Source organism: Podospora bellae-mahoneyi, chromosome 6, assembly GCF_035222275.1.
Source record: "Podospora bellae-mahoneyi strain CBS 112042 chromosome 6, whole genome shotgun sequence".
NCBI classification, from domain to species: domain Eukaryota; kingdom Fungi; phylum Ascomycota; class Sordariomycetes; order Sordariales; family Podosporaceae; genus Podospora; species Podospora bellae-mahoneyi.
The window spans coordinates 2,276,373-2,294,621 of record NC_085885.1 but is presented as its reverse complement, the minus strand read 5'-3'; the positions used below and the strand labels follow the sequence as shown (position 1 = coordinate 2,294,621).

Sequence of the window (18,249 nt, the reverse complement as noted above, 5' to 3'; positions counted from 1 at the left end):
GAGACGATGAAGAAACAGACGGGTTTTCTTGGCAGCTTGAGGTGTTATCGTGGTACTATGCTTATCTTGGCTCGATGTATCGGTGGTAACCTCTTGGGTTTCAGACGCTGACAAGGATACCCGTCTCTGGCAGATAAGAGTCTCTGTCGAGTTCTCCAGAAATTGATCTCGCTCAGATTCTCTTGGAGCAATAACAGATATTTTGCAATCGCGGCCTCCTTGGCTTTAGAAGGAATGAAGGCTCAGCTAGTGTGGACTGGTCAGGGTTATTTTTGGCAGCGTAGATTGAAAACAAAACCGATCCAAGAGTTCCTGCAACGGGGAAGACACATATTTTTAGTAGTCACCTAGGTAGGTACCTGACTCATATTTCGATACATCTCTTGGTAGCTATCGAACTGTCCGGAAACCCTTGATGAACGAATGGCGGGAGGTGCTAGTCCATTTATCTGCTGTAATGATTGTACAAGCTGCGCCTCTATCTATACCCAGCTCTATATTGTCTCTACCCAACTCTGAAGTACTTCCGGTAAGACTAGACCATGGCTCGCGAATACCGCTTCCCCACCCTCGTCTTCTGAAAGTTCTCATCGCTATCTGATGCGTACATTTGCTTGTCGTTGGCCACTGGTAGATGAGCGTTGTCGAAGACCGGACGGGAGAAGCGATTGTACGCGATAAACGTATCGCGGTCCCCAACGGCAGCATTTACCGGCGTGGGCGCGCGCATCGATTTGCGAGGGAGCTCGACCGCGTCTTCGACGATGGGCTTGACGCCGTAGTAATTGTAGATCATATTGAGAGAAGGAATCGAGAGACCGTGCACCACAATGGAGAAGAGCACGAGCCAGTAAACGACCGGGATCATAACGCGTACCAGGTTCGTCTCCTCTGCGTCGCCCTCGCCGAGTTCGGGAAACAGGTGGCGGGTGTGCTCGACGTAGAAAACGGCTCCAATGCCAATGGGACCAAAGTAGCCCATGAACATGGCTTCCTTCCAGTCCTTGACCACTTTGGGCATGAACTTGTAGGACATGAAGATGGCGGGAATGCGCCGGAAGAGCAGTACTAGGACGCCGAGGCCAATGAGACGGCCGTAGGTAAGACCGGTCGTCTCGGGTTGGTGGAACTCGGACCAGGGGATGATGGTGCCAATGTACATGAAGCCGCCGAAATTGAGCAGCACGTCCATGCAAGAGTTGACTTCGTCGTGGCGCTCCAGAGTTTCGGCAAGATACTCGCCGTCCCAATTCATGGCGTTTCCGGCGACGAAGCAGGCGAGTAGGTCATCAGTGCCGAGCATGCCGCAAATGCCGACGAGCCAGAGCTACAGATTTGTCAGTTTTCAGCCGTCTTCGAGGGCAAGTTAGATCCAGAACCTACCCCAATGGCCGTTGGGTAGAGCAAATAGCTCTCCGAGTCGACCCACTTGCTGAAGGATGATTAGCACAAGCACAGTTGTTGAACTCAAGAGAAGACTCACCGGCGAAGGGCGAACTTGAGAGCCAGGCACGAACCGTAGCCGACAATGGCTCCAATGACAACCGACATGAGCACAATGTACAGCCACGTCTCGACAAACCAGTTCTTCAAGGCAACACCGACGCCCCCGCCAAGTCTCCCAACGTCTCCTGCGCGAGTTACCAGCTGAGCCGCTCGCTCGTGAACGGTTCCGGTGCTATGGACCCCGGCACCGGGGACATCAGCATGGCGGATGAGATAGACGGCAAGCATGAGAAAGGGGAAACCGAAGCCGTCGTTGGCGCCAGCCTCGGAGGAAATAATCTCGCGTAGATGACGGGGAACGAACTTGTCGGCAAACGGCCCCTTAGCGATGGCCTGTGAGAGGATCGGGTCGGTGCATGTCACGCAAGAACCGATGACTAGGGCGGCGAGTAGTGTGATGTTGGGCACGCTAGCCAGCAGGCAGAGCGTGGTGCACAACCACATGATGGTCATGATAGGGAGAAGGCAAAGGGCCATTTCCTTCCACCTGTGCAGGTTATACTTGGCCGGCAGCTGGAAGCCAGCAATCACGAGCTGCACTCCGATGACAACCCGAGCCATACCCAGCGTGATGTCGCTTGTCTGCCCCTCAGCCGCGGATCCCCACCGAGAGCTGTCGAGGAATTTGGCGGCGATGGGACCGAGGATGATGCCGATGACGACGGCGGGAAGAGCCTCTCCTAGAAACCATCTGCTCTTGATGAGGACTGAAATGATACCGTAGAGCAAGATGAAGGCACCCAACACGGCCAAGACAGTGTTGAGCTCGCTGACATCGAGGTTTGGCATCTTGGCGATATCCCTTGGCCTGCAAGTAACGACAGCTTGGTGAGAAGGGCAGAGAGACCCAAAAAAACTAAAGGCTTATGGAAAAGAAGACAAAAAACACAAGCTGCCAGAGCTCGAATAGAAGAACAGAGACAAGAGAAAGAAAAACAGCAGAAGCGAATCAACCGGGGCTGCCAGAGTCCTGGAATGAAAAGAAGAGAGGAAGGAATGGCTGGGCCGAGAAGGAGATTGATATCAACTTCGACCTATCCATCGCCGGAAGGCCAAGAGCAGATCGTTATTCTGGAGACAGGGGCCAAGAAGCAAAAAGATCACCACCAAGACAACCCTATAAAAGGCTTAGTCGACCTTTTAAGGGATGTCTGATCGTCGTTGCTTGAACGCCGCACCAAGACTGAACCCTTGAATTTTCCGATGCCATTCGACAGGAGCCTCTTGGCGATAGCCTTGGCCGCAGCTTGGCAGAGTTAGACCTTGGCGAGAATTCAAAAGAAGCGTCTGCTGAAACCCATCACCGTGCTTCAGCATCGTGTTGAAGCGACCCTGTGCCCTGGAAACGGACATCGCGATCGGCAAGTTTGTGCCGGATGCGATCGACAAGATAGTAGAACTGGTGTAACTCCAGCCGAGACTACCTCATTGCCCCGTAAAATCACCGAAGACAAACCCCCACGTCTCGTCTTGGGAACAAAAGACGATTTATATTGCCGATATCCCAAAACAGCAAGTTGTCGCGTGCCAACAAGTGGCTGCTAAACGTGGAAATTCGAAACAACGAAACAATGTCCCGAAACACGCACTGTCCGCGTTCTTCCGAAAACCGCCAAGCGTTGAGATAGGAGCTTGAAAAGGAGTAACTCCGTAGTGCAAAGGAAAAGAGCGTTATTGCCGGCGGCAATTTGTGGTACTCGACGAAAGGTGTTCTGCTATACACTATAAGAGGAGATCAGCATCGTGTTTACCACATTTGCCAAGCAGTGTCTCAAAAGTTGCCAGTATTCGAACATCTGGAGCGAGCAAGCGGATCTGCGGATCGGTGGTGACGATGCTTTTGAGCCTCTTTGCCTCAGAAAAAGTCGCTCAGGTAGCTCGCAGTCCCGGGCTGTGAGGTGCAACTAAGGTGTGGCAAAAGTGATGATGTTGGTGTGTGTGTGAGAAACAAGGGAGCCCAGACTGCAAGATGAAGCAGTGAGTGGGCCTGTGCTCACGCCCCGCAGGCTTTCCTATGTCTTGTTGTCGCCTCTTGATCAGCAGGCTTCATATCTAGGTAGGTACACGATCTCCTCCAGACCGGTCAAGTCCCTTATGGCTTACTCTATGTTCCAGAAGGGTTCAAATTTCGAACTACACGAGTAAGATTCTGACTACATATAGTGGCTCCGAAAACGCTCCATGACAACCTTCAAAAAGCGATATCTAGCCAATCATTCAAATCCTATAGCACCTTGTATAATTGCACGAGTCTCCCAGCTTCAAAGGTTACTTATTGCCTTCCAGTTCACATCTTTGCAACATTCTACCTCCTACAACACATACCCCGTATCCAACAACAGCAACAGCACCCTTCAGCCATCACATACAAAAACAACCCCCTCCTCCCCTCCCCTCCTCCACCTCCACCTTTCTAACCAACCTCCCCCTCTCCTCCTCAAACACCCTCTCCAACTCCTCCTCCCAAATCCACTTCATCCTCTCCTGCACCGTATCCCTCAAAATCGGCACAGACTCATCATAGCTCATCCCCTTCATACTCTCCGCCTGCATCTGATACAAATACCCCGCCCCCCGACTCGTCTCCTGCACTTTATTCGCCCTCGGCATCCTCACCCGTTCATACACCCCCATCCACTCTTCCAGTTTCCCATCCTCCCGCCTCAGAAACTCACCCATAGCCCTCCCAACAACAAATCCATCCTCCACCGCCTGCCCAGCCCCCGCACTCTGATGCGGAACCATAGGATGTCCCGCATCCCCAACTAGTACCACCCTCCCCTGTTCAAACACCCAACCCTCCGCCGCCTCCCGGTCGTTAATCTTCCACTTTGACACCTCCTCCGGCAGTAACCTGATCAGTTCCTGTACTATCCCATCGCAATCCCCAAAATCCCTTTCCAACTCCGCTCTTGGGCAGGTGGCGGACCAGGACTCTTTCAGGTCTCCGAGGGATTCCTCCGGGGTGGTGATACAGGCCACGAAATTTAACGTTTGGGTTTCGCCATGGGAGATGGGGTATACCAAGAGGTGCTTGTTTGGTCCGATCCACATAACATGATGGGATTGAATTGGCCAGGGGGTAGGCAAGGCAGAGAACGGCAACAGGCCACGGTAAACGATCTTGCCTGAGTAGAGAGGGGGATTGTGAGGGAGGTATTGATTGCGGATGGGGGAGTGGATGCCGTCCGCGGCTATGAGGAGGGAGGACGTGGCGGTTGTGTTGTCGGTGAAGGTTATTTTGATCGCGGATTTTGTTTTCTAGGCGGTGTTAGATATCTATGGCAAAACTGGAGAACGAGAAAGACTTACGGTGACGGACCGGCACTTCTTCTTTGTGTGCAATGTCGCTGCTTTTCTCTCCTTGATAGCATCGAGCAGAACCTGGAGCAACTCCGCCCGTGATACGGCCGCCTGACGGATCTTGCCTGAGTCATTGGAGTAGATGGTCGTTATCTCCTCGCTGTTGTCCCAGCGTCGAAGGGTGAAGAAGACACCATCTTTTGAGCCAGCGATGGCGTTGATCTTGTCGCCTAGGCCGATGTGGTGGAGGAGTTTGGTGGCGTTGACGCCGAGGTTGATGCCAGCGCCGATTTCGCGGTATTGTTCTGCTTGTTCGTAGATGTTGATCTCGATTGAGCCTGGGGGGCAGAAGTGGTGGAGGAAGAGAGCGGTGGTGAGGCCCGCGATGCCGCCACCGATGATGGCTATGTTGAACGGCCGTTTTGAAGTCTTGAGGCCCATCGCGTTGTTTGCGTCTTTGATGATGAATCAAGCAGTATAAGGTTCACTGTATCTAGAGAAGATGGGTCAGCTGGCTTTTTGTGACAATGCATTGAGAGGATCAGATGGGGACATCTGGCAAGGGAGGTCATGTCTAGTGCACCCACTTGGCAACACCTGTTCCGGCAGTTGGCGCATGGCGGAATGCAGCTTCGGCTAGGTTCATGATATTGCTCCATCAAGAGTCTTTTCCTATTGTGGGTATATTTCCATATTCCAGGCAAGTATAGGCTGTGGTGGTGGTGCGCTGACAGATGTAAGCTGCAGGAGATCATGGAATCAAGACATGACAACTGCGGCTGACCCAATGTGTCGGACTACTCTCTCGTCGACACTCTCTCCTCGACAATGAGGTTCGGCTATGATGCCGAGTAGACGAGGTGGGGGTCAAAGAGGGGGCATGATGCCCGCATGAAGCTATTCCCGACTTATCTGCGGCCGCGGGGCTACCTGGTGTTTTTTTGGTTTAGACACGTCACACTGCATGTTTTGTCGGAATGCTACGTTGGGTGTGGGAGGATACCTAGTGAAGCATTTTATGTCAAAAGAGAGGATACATGGCATAACATATAGCCCAGTCCGATGCTGAATCCTTAGTTGTGGAAATCAGATGCGACACAACTATGATAAATGAATCGAAAACAACATCAACAGCATTGTCAAATGTGGCCCATGCTATTTCCCAGAGGCAGCTAGCTGCCCAGTATGAAGTTCCCTTCACCTAACGCCCCAAGCCCCTTCAAGATAAAACCCCAAGCTTCCTTCACCCAAAACCCCTTACTGAACTGGGTCACCAATCTCCGAGGGTGGGAAGATTTCCCGGTTGATTCCCCAGGTGCGGCACCTCTCCTCAACCCAGGCTGGATTAAGGGGGTGGAGCGGGAACTCGAAAACCAAAGTGACAATTTTTTTGGTGCCATTGGTGATGTCTTCTTTGATCTCAACTAGATTGTCCCTGGGCCCGATGTGGACGTACGCGCGCGGATTACTGGGGTCGTGCGAGAGAGACATCATGACATCCATCCGCGCCGGCTTGTGAGGGCACTTGGTGCAGAGGATGGGCTCCTCCGGCGCGGTGGTCGCGTTCTGGGCGGTGGACATCCTGTTTGATTTTGATCTGATCGAAGGAATTGGTTAGTTGTTGACGAACTTCATTGGGGAGAAGCTCAATAACTTACGGTGCTTGAGTCTTGAGCTGGGATGATTTGTCTTGGATGATGGTGTCTTTCTTGTGTTGGCTTCAAAAGACAGAGGAGAGGTTGTTGGGAGGAGGGAAGAGTTGAGTGAGAGCGGGAGAGAATGTATTGAAATAAACCTGCGGGAACTTAGATTGCCAAGAAGCATGGACCGACGGCGAGACGGGGCAGCCAGCGGCGTGATAGGGCTGGGGGCGAGCGATGACATCGTCAAGGTGTGTCTGATGACATTGTCGAAGTGATGACATCGTCAAGCCCATCATGGCACTGCACCTCGCACTGCATAAATCCCACACCGAGAACCGGGGCAGTGTTTGCTGGTTAGTTATTCAGAAATATAGGCCTCTTAGCCCATCGACATCTTTTCACTTGCCCAGTTATCAACAGGGCTTTGAAACAAACAAATCACAACCTTTCCATCGCATCACTTTGCTCTGAACCCATATCTGCCATCTCTCCCTGTTCTCTTTGAGCATCCTCTTTGGCCAAGCCTTTACCTTCATCACCAAAAGACCAAGATATCCTTGTTGTCAAGCTATCTTATCTCTTCGCAACCTCCTATATCATCCAGACAAATCCACCAACCCTAGGCACCACCTCAGTCATGTCAACTCCCGCAGAAGCCTCCCGAGATTCCCCTGATCCTGCCCTACTCCGACACATCAACATCGAAGCCCTCAAAAAGCCACCGAGAATGGGTTCGCAACGTAACATCATTTTCCGACCTCCAGCCTGAACACCCCCTTTACCTTCGAATGAAGCCCCAAGAGAAGAGACTTCTACAATACGAGCTCTGCTGCTGGGAGAACAAGATCAAAGCAAAAGGTCAGGCGGTGGACAATTCCCTTGTTGTTCAAGTAGCTTTGCTCTCGTTCTTAAGATGGTAAGTTTCCCCTTGTTCGTCCATTTGAAGATCATGGCTAAGGTAATGTTTTTATAGGTCCTGGGCATCAGACACCCTCCGAGCCGTCTTCAAATACCTTATTGCCATGTTGTCTCAGCCATCAATCTTGCAAAGACAGACACCTGGAGATTTTAGGTCGCAGTCTCGGCTGTCATGATGATGGTGGATTGATGCCGTATGATGTACGGCAGGACCGGACAAAAGATTTCATGGTAAATCCTGATAATCAAAGTTTCTGGGACGTGATGAGACGGATGCCGGAGGTGTTGAGAAATGCTGTGAGGGAGATTGCGGTTATGCCGCATTCAGATCACTGGGGTGTTTGGTGAGTTACAACAATTTCGTATTACATTCTGACTCTACAGTACTAATGAAGAGTGAACTTGTAACAGGCGCTCCATCGCTAGGTTAGCCATCGATAAATACCCTTTCTTCGCCAAATGGCGAGACTTGGATGAGGCAGCTGTCCACGTTTACGAACGAACTCGCGGCGGCAGACCTGTCGTGCGCCAGCGTGTATTGAAGGATGAGTACGACGTGTGGGATATCTGGATCCTGGTCCGCTTTTTGGAACGGCGCCGTGTCTTGCAAGATGACTTCCTTGTAGTGGAGGAAACAAGCGAGATCTTTGGCAGGATTGGTGGCACTCATGTAAGCGTATTCGATACCTTGTTTCTGATGTATGCTAACAGCATCTTTTTACCCAGCTCGGCTATCGATACATGATAGAGTGCGTCGGCTGCCACACTGAAGAGATAACCCCTATCAAGAACAAGTCCTCTCAGAACGCCATGTTAGCTTCTGTGGGTCTGGGAGGACCATTGGAAGGCATGGAAGACTGGGACCTGGTTATTCTCAATTAGCAGACGCCAGGGAGGCACAACCGAGGCTTTTATGTCAGCGAGGATGTCACCAACCAGTGGTGTGGGAAGCCGCTTCCTGGACAGTATGCTCTCTGCGACTGCGGACAAACGTCACCCGAAGAATGCCGGTATCTTGGAAGCTGGTGTAGTGCAATGATGTGCTACCACGAACGACTCTGGGTTGGTGTACTCGAGACGGAAGCTCAGCGAAGTGATACTGTGGCAGAACATGAACCGGTTTTGGACAGCTTGGGCGATTTCTACTGATACATCTTTGATTTACACAATTTCGATGTTATTGACCTGACGGTGTTGTCGATGTAGAACGACTGCCTCCTGGTCCGTGGATCAGGCCTAGACAAATTGTGCAAGCTTCAGGATCCCGACACGATCTACATCTTGGAGAACTCGCCTGGAATCAAAGCACGTTCGCTACGCCAGCATGTAGTAAAGGTGAGAAAAAGGGGTTGGATGGAGGGGGAGGAGAGCAAACTCCTACTTCAACCTGAAATTTCAAAAACCTGCTTTCCAACCCAGCAGCGACTCATTTCACCAGGTTAACTCGAACTGGCTTGAGGTGAAGCTTCCCCGAGGCAGCTATCCTCATCCTGCCCTAGATGAATTTATCTCCGAGTTTCAGGCAAGCGATTTTGACCTTGGCGGCACTAAAATGCTCAGCGACACTCCCATGGGGACGGTCTTTCTGGTTCCATGGATCTCAGCACCTCGATTTGATCGCTATGACGATTTCAATTCTGGCAATGACAAGGCAGTGGTCAAAATCATCGGTCAAAACTGGTGCTTCCCTGGAGAACAAGCAAAAGGCCGAACTGGGAGTTGACTGCTTCCAGAGGCTGACCTATCTTTCGGAAATCGGCGTGACCGGAAATCGCGTGAGGAATACGCTGCAGCTCATGGGATATGCAAGGTTCCCAGCGCAAGAGCTTTTCTTACATAACTTCCTCTTCCAGCACTTGGGTGATACTGATTACAATGTTGCGCGAAGAGCAACTGACCGGTTGAACACCAAGCTAGAATATCCACACGGCCTGGTGTTTGAGCACGCTCAAGGCGGGCAACTTTTGGAGACTGTAAAGAAGCGTTTCGAGAACCGGGACAGTACCAAGGGCTTTGACTCTGGACATCCAGTCGAGGCATTGGCCGTGGAAAACCGGCACACCATCCTCCGGTTTATGTTTGAGATTGGCACAGCCTTACAAAACCTCTGGGGCGCTCATCGTGCCGTCACGTTGTCAAACGTCTTCCTTCGCCACAGGCTCTACCCTCCAGACGTCTCCGAAAAGGTGTCAAAACCAAGCCCTTCCTAGACCGGTACCAGGCCGTGTTTGGGAACCCCTGTCTTCCAGAAGAGGTGGACGACACAACGTTCTGGAAATCCATGGATTACCCTCGCCCCGTTGGCGACCCTGACTGCGACAATGGGGAAGGACGCCGTGAAGTTTGGATGTTTCGCTTGCCAGCTTATAGAGGCAGCACTGCCAGGGCTGGAAGACATCAAGCAATACCCTGCAATCACGACGGGCCATGACGATTATTTTTCCTCCCCCGTTGCATATTCGTGGAGATCATCAAGTTCATCGACTTGATACGAGAGGCCGAGGAAAGAAGGAATAATGCAATGGCTATCAAAACCATGAACGACATGCTCGTGTTCATCAAGAGAATCGTCATTGACGAGCGGCTGAAGCTGCAAATCGATCAACGAGTATCAGAGGACTCACTCGAGCGGCAGTATGGGTGGTGCCAGCCCACCCTGGATGCTATCCATGACCACGGTCGCAGATTGATCTTCCTCCAGATAGCTCTGTTCCCGGACAAACCTGACGGAGACTTGTCGCCCTGGGATGACGATAACGATAACATGCCCGGTGATGATGATGCGCCAGCGGATGGTTACAGCGACACCCTCAAGAGCAAAAGTCAAAGTTCGAATGCCAGCGAAGATAAAAGCGAAGGAGATGTAAATAAAGTTGAGAATGACAACAGTGAAGAGGTTCCGGCTGGCCATGATGCCGATCGATAGATGTATGCCGAGCAGGTGGTCATGAATCTTTCTTGTACCATCAACACCTGAGATCGAAAACAATAGATTTTAGTGAGTAATGTAGATTAGTATACTCGTAATAAATATCAACCTGATGTCGGGTAGGGGTTGGTTGCTACACACTTGAGCATTGATGGCTATTTTGCCCACTTGGGCATATGTAGAGAGAAGCGGTGAAGCGGACATGGAAATGGCCATGGTGGATATTCTGGGGAATGAAAGGAAGAAACTTTTGTGAGAACAGCACCTTGAGTTCAGGATCAGACGATCAAGAGACCGCAGAGGTACCATTTTGGTGATGCATCAGAATGCTACATACGCAAAAAGATTGTGATAAGATAGGAGAATGAAGTTGATGTTGTATGATAGTGGCACTGTTTGTTGGTTTGCGGCTTACAACAGTCTCCAAGTGATGTCAGTTGCTCCTGAGTGCTCCCTTTAATCGACTCTAATCTGTCATTGGTGGAAGGTCCAAAACACCCCACCCGTAGGGCTGAGAGTCGCTAGTATAGGCAGCACCTTACGTCAGTGGGTCTAGGGTCCCCGCACCCCCGCCAAAGCTTCGAGTGGTCGCATGAACGTTGAACCTTCTTTATGCCTTCTACTTCACCAAGTTTCTTTAAAACCTGATTACATCCACATCATCCGATACCATCCAAACACATTACGCCAAATCAGTCCAGTTTCTATTTCTCGCACCATCACCTTCACAATGACAACCGACCCCCTCAGCCCAGCCTCAGTGCTAGGCTCCATGGTCGAAGCCCTCCCCACCCACTCCAAAGACGACACCACCTCCGACCTCAGCTCCTCCCTCGACGCCATCACCCTATTCATCCACAGCTGCTTCACCAACCTCTCCTTCCGCCTCCTCGGCCTCAACGAAGACCAAAAGATCGAGTCCGAGTGCGCCAAGCTCGCCCCTCGCCTCCCCCCGCCATGGAACGCCTCCGCCAGCTCCCACAGCTTCGTCTACGCCCACCCCCAATCCTCCATGCAATTTGTCATCCGCATCGACCGCCTCGGCTCCAAGATTGAAGTCCGGGGGCTGGCCACCGGAGACGAACGCATCGCCCGCTTCGAAATCACACCCAAAGATTACATCTCCAACGCCTCCCTCCCAGTCCGCATAACCATGACACCCGAAGGCAACGAAGACCGCTCAGACCTCTACTCCAAACTCTCCAACGTCTTCATCTCCGAAGCACGTATAACCGACCTCGCCTCTTTGCTCAAAATTTCCATCATCCAACGGTTGATACCATCCCTCCAAAAAGAGGGCTATCAAGAAGACCCAGCAGCATCAGCCACCCGTCTTGATCCTAACCCCCGTAGACCACAAGACCCCCCTCACCTCCCCCCACCAGCCCAACCAAACCCTTACCCTGCCCCTGACCCGCTCGCCAACCCTCCCCCAAGGCCAATCCCAGCCGGTGACTTCCCGCCACCTGACTTTGAAGACGAGTACGAAGTCAACCGACCCCCTCGAGGTCCCCTCAACATGCCTGGTGGGAATTTCGGAGGGCTGGGACATAACGATTTGTACCCTCCCGGCCTGGGACCGGATGATCCCATCAGAGGCAGCTTTGTCGGTCCGGGCGGGCTAAGGAGACCAGGTGGGCGCGGAGGGTTTGCAGGGGGCGGTATGCATCCCACGTTTGACGATCCGTTGTTTCAGGGACCGAGGGGAGAGGGAGATGGGAGCTTTGACGGGCAGGTTCCGCCTGGGGCGAGGTGGGATCCGCTTGGTCCGGGGGGCCAGCCTAGGTTTGGGGGTGGGAGACCGGGTGGTGGTAGGGGAGGTAGTGGGTTTGGAGGGGGATTTGGGGGGTTTGGGGGTGATATTATTTGATGGGAGTATAAACTTTTTGAGAAGAGATGCAGGGGGGGAGAATGATAAGGGCGTTTTGTAGCAGTGTTGTACGTTTTATGATGTTATTACGAAGAAACGAAGCTGATGCTATTGTTTTGATGGGCAAACTCCAAGTCGGAAGCTAGTGACGAGACATTGTCTTTTATCGCCATGACGAATCACCAAAAAGAATTAGCTAGTTCGATGTCAAGCAAAACTTGCAAGTGGCCCATTCCAGACAACATTCATCCTCTTTCGCTAATAAGCTGTCTCTGGCCCTGCCGTGATTTAACGACATGTTTATATAAAATCAACGCTTTGTACACCCCGACTACATAAACTTCTACCCCCCCCCAGAAAACCTATCGCTGTCACCTACGTATATACATCCCCATAATAAACCCATCCAACCCTCCCACTTTCACTCACGCGACCCCAACCAGTCTTCTCATTTTCTTATCCTTTTCCCATCTCATCATCCCTCTAAAAATATCCCCAAATCTCCCCTCCTGCACCTCTTGATAGTAGTCCATAAGCCTGAAATGCCCCACGGGCAAGTCAGCCTCCGAGTTCCAGGGCAGCACCTTCCCTTTGTACGTCCTGGCCAAGTCCTACTGAGCCAGCTCCCTCAGTTTCCCCTTCTCCTCATCACTAAGAAGTTCAAACCAGTGCTGAAAGTTCGCCGTGTTTTCCTGCGCCGCCTTGACAAAGAAAACCCTCAGGTACTCACCCGTCTCGTCGTTGCGTACCTTGTCGCCAAAGTCAAAGTTGCCCGCAGAGACGGCAGCGCCGAGGTTGACCAAGTCGTTGGTCTCATCCTCCCAGCCCTCGGACCCGTCGTCTGAGTCGAGGTCTGCAAACTGGGACGCTGCCGCAGCTGCTACCTTGGAGGCTGGCTGGGCTCCTGACGCGGTGACGAGGTCGTCGACGAGGAGCTTGAGGATCTTGAGTGGGGCAGGGATGATGGTGTATTGATCAGGCTCTGCTGGTTACGTAAGCTTTTATCACAGACATGGGAGAGAGGGGGAGGGTGAACTTACGCAACTTGGTCTGGGATCGTGTCCTAATGCGGTTCCCCTCGGGAATGATGAGTTGGCCCCTGACCTGAACCTGCGCGACGCGGGGGTCGTTGAGGGCGTAGACCTTGGAGAGGGCGATGATGCTGTGACATGTCAGTATTTGTCTTTTGATGCGTCTTCAATAATGTACTCACTTTCTCGCAGTCTCCTCATACCCCACAAAGTTGACCGAGTTCTCCAACCACTTGGTCAGCACAACCTGCAGGCCATTCTGCCCGTTTATGTTGATGCTGCTCAAGAACTCCACAACATCGTGAGCGCCCACCTCGGAAAGGCGAGCAAAGACCAGGATCAGAGACTGTATCAGACCAACATTCTGAGCGCTGTCGAGACGCTGCGCAACAGCCTGCAAAAGCTGTTGCAAAAAGGGACCAAGCCTCTCTTGGCCAGCCTTTTCGACGAGTTCGGCAGCAACACCACCAACTTCAGCGGCGGCATTATCCTCCAAGTTCTGACCAAGGAGACGGTCGATAATGTGGAGACAGACCTCCAACCCAGAACGGCCGTTTTCGTCTTGGTAGTTAAACATCTGCTGATGGTCGTGTTGGAGCATGTATTTGACAGCTTCGGCAGCGGGCCTAAGAACCTCAGCTTCGTCAGAAGACATAAGCAACCGATTGACCTTGGGAAGAACCGTGGCAACCAAGCCGGCGGGCAGCGGCTCAACACCAAAGTTGAGGAGAACGGCGAGAATCTCGGCCGCAATCGTAACCAGCGGCTCATCCTGAGTGAGATTGGCAACGTCAAAGGTGCTAGTGATAGAGGGCAGAGCCTTGCTGCAGAGGGCGGTATAGAGAGCTGGGTCTTCAATCTGTTGAATCCTCTCGGCAAGCTCGTAGAAAATATCGTTGACGAGGCCATCGACTTGAAGGTTGGCAGCACCATGCTTCACGACCAAGAACACCAAGTCGAGCGCCTTGCTCTCGGGCGAGAGGACAATACGGTAGTCCATCTTGAACGCTGACCTAAGCGTGTCGAGGAGAGTGACAAGAAGATCCTCGGCATCGTCAAGATCGCTCATATCCTTGGATTCGAGGAATTGCTGGATAGCGACGATAATGGGCACTTGCGCTTCAATGGGAGCGCCACCGATAATGAAGCCTTCGACTGCCTTGACGCAAGCTACCTGCACAAGCTCAGACTCGTCCTGGTTCATAGCGGTGATGACGGCGTCCAGCAAACCAAGAGCTGGCTCAAATGTCCTGGCCAAGGCACCAGCAACCAGATAGCCTCTAGCGCGCAACATGGGCAGGTCCTGCCTGCCAATGGCGTAGTTGACAAGCTCCAGCCAGGCGTGGGACATGTCCAGTGGGATGTTCTTTTCGCAGTCATAAAAATCGTTGAAGAGGGATATGAACAGGAAAAGAGCCGCCTCCTGCTTCTGCCAGCTTGGGTGCTCTCCCACGAAAAGTGTCTTGGTAAATGCATACAGCCCAACGAAGGCGTTTTCGCCCATCCACTCACCCATCTTGATGAGCAGGTCACCGCAGGCGGTTCTGGCCGTGTAGTTTGACGACACGGACGTCTCCTCGGCAAGGTAGAGAGAAACATCAAGCTCCCAGAGGCCCTCCTCCTCTTGGCTGACCTGCCCGTACCTGACGAGGATCTCCATGAGTTCCAGAACCCAAGGCGTGTTGTGTACCGATCCGTGACTGGCAATCTCAGCCTCCAGCGACTTTGCCACAGGGCTTGCCCGCATGCACTGGTTAAGGAAGTCCAGCTCATCCAACACCAGGACGTCGACCGAATACGGAAGGCCATCTGTGTCTTCCAAGCGGCTCTGCGAATCGCTAGTAACGTAGAGTGCTTCATACACAGGTCCCAACCGCTTAAGCTCCTGCCATGTTACCGTGAAGAACTTGGGGCTCTGAGGCAAGAGAAGAGAACCAAATACGGTCTTGATCTTGATCAGAGTCTTGAGGACCTGGATCTTGAGCGCAACTGGGCCGTACCACTCCTCCGGTTGGTTATCCGCATTGGCAACTTCTGGAAGCGGGCTGGAGACGACCTGCTCCATGAATGGAAGCCACCCAGACAAGACTTCATCGGCGAAGGCTTTAACCTCCTTCTTGTGGCCATCCTTCACAACTTCCATCAGGTCGAAGCAGGCGCGCAAGACAGCGACAGCCAGCGCACGATGCTGAGACTTGCGGTTTACGTTCAAGGCCACCTCGTAGCATGCCGTAATAATGTCGCGGGCCAAGCTAAAGAATTGCTCATCGGTGATGGCCTCCTCTACAAGGTCCTGCAAAATTCGAAGAGCGCCATGGAGCTGAGCATCGTTGCCAGTGGGCATAATACCCAGTACGGTGGGCAGGAGGTTGGGCCAGTTGTGTGGGAAGTCGGCGACGGCGATCTTCGAAATAAGAAGACTGTTACACAAGGGGTGTTAGCTCCTCCTTCCCTGTTCTCCAACAGCTAGCATCCTTGCCCGTGGAGGGGTCTTGTGTCTTGTTTTACCTGGCCGAGACCTTGACCTTGCGCTCATCCTGCTCATCCTCGGGAGCTATGGCGAGGTTGAGAATAGTAGTCTTCAAATACTCTTTGGTCTCGTCGGAAATGGGCACATGGTCCGGATCATTGCCCTCGGGTTGCCAGTTCTTCTCAACAAATCTGCGGAGGGCACTCAGGGATGCCTGTCGGATTCCGACCGCGAGCTGCTGTGATAGGCCGATGCGTGTGAGTGCTAGAGGAAAGTCGGGGTTCCTTTGGGCATGTTGGAGTTCGAGCTCGGCCTGTTTTCGAGGCGCTTCTTGGGGCTTTTGCGTGTCGACAAGGACCCGGACGAGATGGGCGTCCATGGTGGACGGCTGGAGCTCGGAATAATGATTCCCGGGGAATTGGGGGGGTTACGCCGTATTCGATAAGAGCTGTCACAGCTGGTGTTGTTGTATAAAAGTAGATAGGACCTTGCTGTCCACGTTTTCGGAATGCTTTTAGGCAACTCTGGACGACACGGAGAGCTGTTGTCAGAACGTGACGGGACTGTCTCGAAATATCAGACTGGCGGTGTTATCCGAAGGTGGGGTTGCATTTCAGAAGACTGACGCCTCCTCCAAAATCTCGAGTGGAGCGCTGGACCTCGAAGCTTAAGAGGTTAATTGGCAGAGCAGGGGCACGCGCCAGACGTGGGGAAGGCGGACAGAATAGTCCAGCTTTTCCCCGCCAAGTAACTCTCTTTCTTGTACAAGCTACCGGTCACATGCTTTGGCGTTGCGGAATGCACGACTCGTCGCGTCTCCCACCAAACAATGGAAACCCCTCCATTCGCTCTCGTGTACGCATGAGAACCAGATTCAACAACAGCCACAGCGCTTAGTGTCAAATCCCCGAATACATCACGTCTCATCATATACCCTAAAGCCCAAAATAACCTCCTTTCATGGTCACCATGGCCGACGAATCCTCCTCCCTCCCCATAGACCAATCCCACATCCTCCTCACATCATTCAACACCTTCCTCACCGTCGCCATCCACAACATCCTCTTCTACCGCCGTCTCTACCCCCCCGAAACCTTCCTCTCCGCCCGCGCCTACAACCTCCCCGTCCACCAAAACCGTCACCCAAAAGTATGCACCTGGGTCACCGACGCCGTCTCCTCCGTCGCCGCCCAGCTATCATCAGGCAAAGTCTACCTCATAGCAGTAGTAATCCACTCCCCTCTCGACCCTTTCTCCCTCTCCTTCCCCCCCTCCCCATCCCCCATCCCTCCCGGCTCAGTCCTAGAACGCTACACATTCGACACCTCCCACTTCCCAACCTGGACAACCCCCTCCATGGCCACCCACGCCCGGATCCTGCAAAAGGACTTCCGCTCCGAAGTCACCCGTGAGCCGTTACTCAACCACCCCTCCCTTAACCTCACCAACCTCAACGAGCAATTCCGGGCTTGCCTCCTCAAGATGGCGCAGGCGATGGAACGGTTGAGTCCGATACCAGAGGGGTGCACGTTCACGCTAGCTGTAGAGCTGAAAGATGACGCTGCTGCTCCCATCGGTGTAAGTGAACTTTTTCCTTTGTCTAAATATGGTCGTAATGGTGCTAAAAACAGAGGCCAGCACCATCAAGATTGGATCCCCTCAGAACCAACTGATCCTCCACCAGAGCCACAAGACAGAACAGGCAAGGGGGGGTGCGTCACCTCAGTGGCATCCAGGGCAGAAACCGGGGTAGCAGCCAAAACTACACCAGTCAGGGTGGTGGAGGCTGGACCGCTGTGGTTTGAGTGCTGGGTTGAGGAGTCGAGGGCAAAGGTTGCGTTGATGGAATTTACGGCTGCGCAAGAGAGAGTGTGAGGGGTATGGCATGGGTTGTTGGTCCGTGTCTGGGATTTTCGGTTGGCGTTCAGGTTGCAAGTGTTCATTTGGCTTAGTGATACCCCCAGGACTGGAAAATAGAAACAGGTCCTCGTTTTATTATTACACGCACGCTAGCTTATGTTTTCAGTAGCTCAACAAATGCCTCACAATGGGCTGGAATAGATCACACCCTCACAACTTGGGAGGCTGTTGTGTCCCGCCTCATAAGCAACCCCCGACTCACACCCAACAGTGACGAAAGACCCACAAAACTGGAACGCAAAAAAATCCAAAAACATACAACACCGAGGATTCCCCAGTGGTCACCCACCTGAGTACTGATTCGGCCCTCAGCTGTTTGACTCGGGCAGAGCGGACGGGATGCCGTATTTTCAGCTGGGTGTGGTCGTATGTGATGGTTTGGGTCAGGGGATAGGTTCATGTGTAGACAATGAGACTGAGGGAAAAAACAGGAAAAATACATACAACACCGAGGATTCCCCAGTGGTCACCCACCTGAGTACTAGTTCGGCCCTTCAGCTGTTTGACTCGGGCAGAGCGGACGGGATGCCGTATTTTCAGCTGGGTGTGGTCGTATGTGATGGTTTGGGTCAGGGGATGGGTTCATGTGTAGACAATGAGACTGAGGGAAAAAAACAGGAAAAATACATACAACACCGAGGATTCCCCAGTGGTCACCC

At 52.6% G+C, this 18,249-nt stretch overlaps 8 protein-coding genes across 8 annotated transcripts; 4 read left to right on the top strand and 4 right to left on the bottom strand.

Moving 5' to 3' along the window:
• Window positions 1-319: 319 nt before the first annotated feature.
• Window positions 320-3,101, bottom strand: QC761_600770 (uncharacterized protein). The gene is made up of 3 exons (XM_062880537.1): window positions 1,484-3,101; window positions 1,384-1,432; window positions 320-1,327 (listed from the first exon to the last, which is right to left on the bottom strand). Exons 1-3 carry the CDS (start codon window positions 2,293-2,295, stop codon window positions 536-538), a joined length of 1,653 nt encoding a protein of 550 aa, XP_062729626.1. The 5' UTR covers window positions 2,296-3,101; the 3' UTR covers window positions 320-535.
• Window positions 3,102-3,867: 766 nt separating this feature from the next.
• Window positions 3,868-5,657, bottom strand: QC761_600780 (uncharacterized protein; the record flags this gene model as incomplete). Its single annotated transcript, XM_062880538.1, has 2 exons — window positions 4,819-5,657; window positions 3,868-4,767 (listed from the first exon to the last, which is right to left on the bottom strand). Exons 1-2 carry the CDS (start codon window positions 5,248-5,250, stop codon window positions 3,868-3,870), a joined length of 1,332 nt encoding a protein of 443 aa, XP_062729625.1. The 5' UTR covers window positions 5,251-5,657.
• Window positions 5,658-6,066: 409 nt separating this feature from the next.
• On the bottom strand, window positions 6,067-6,390 carry QC761_0094120 (uncharacterized protein; the record flags this gene model as incomplete). The annotated part of the gene is made up of 1 exon (XM_062872995.1): window positions 6,067-6,390. One exon carries the CDS (start codon window positions 6,388-6,390, stop codon window positions 6,067-6,069), a length of 324 nt encoding a protein of 107 aa, XP_062729624.1.
• Window positions 6,391-7,240: 850 nt separating this feature from the next.
• Window positions 7,241-7,546, top strand: QC761_0094110 (uncharacterized protein; the record flags this gene model as incomplete). Its single annotated transcript, XM_062872994.1, has 2 exons — window positions 7,241-7,338; window positions 7,426-7,546. The coding sequence occupies 2 exons, from the start codon at window positions 7,241-7,243 to the stop codon at window positions 7,544-7,546; spliced, it is 219 nt and encodes a 72-aa protein (XP_062729623.1).
• An 88-nt stretch (window positions 7,547-7,634) lies between these two features.
• Window positions 7,635-8,252, top strand: QC761_0094100 (uncharacterized protein; the record flags this gene model as incomplete). The annotated part of the gene is made up of 3 exons (XM_062872993.1): window positions 7,635-7,714; window positions 7,782-8,040; window positions 8,097-8,252. The coding sequence occupies 3 exons, from the start codon at window positions 7,635-7,637 to the stop codon at window positions 8,250-8,252; spliced, it is 495 nt and encodes a 164-aa protein (XP_062729622.1).
• Window positions 8,253-11,029: 2,777 nt separating this feature from the next.
• Window positions 11,030-12,169, top strand: QC761_600790 (uncharacterized protein; the record flags this gene model as incomplete). Its single annotated transcript, XM_062880539.1, has 1 exon — window positions 11,030-12,169. The coding sequence occupies one exon, from the start codon at window positions 11,030-11,032 to the stop codon at window positions 12,167-12,169; it is 1,140 nt and encodes a 379-aa protein (XP_062729621.1).
• A 390-nt stretch (window positions 12,170-12,559) lies between these two features.
• On the bottom strand, window positions 12,560-16,346 carry QC761_600800 (uncharacterized protein). The gene is made up of 4 exons (XM_062880540.1): window positions 15,709-16,346; window positions 13,383-15,620; window positions 13,210-13,331; window positions 12,560-13,151 (listed from the first exon to the last, which is right to left on the bottom strand). Exons 1-4 carry the CDS (start codon window positions 16,047-16,049, stop codon window positions 12,781-12,783), a joined length of 3,072 nt encoding a protein of 1,023 aa, XP_062729620.1. The 5' UTR covers window positions 16,050-16,346; the 3' UTR covers window positions 12,560-12,780.
• A 91-nt stretch (window positions 16,347-16,437) lies between these two features.
• Window positions 16,438-17,738, top strand: QC761_600810 (uncharacterized protein). The gene is made up of 2 exons (XM_062880541.1): window positions 16,438-17,248; window positions 17,309-17,738. The coding sequence occupies exons 1-2, from the start codon at window positions 16,631-16,633 to the stop codon at window positions 17,543-17,545; spliced, it is 855 nt and encodes a 284-aa protein (XP_062729619.1). The 5' UTR covers window positions 16,438-16,630; the 3' UTR covers window positions 17,546-17,738.
• The last annotated feature ends 511 nt before the right edge of the window (window positions 17,739-18,249 follow it).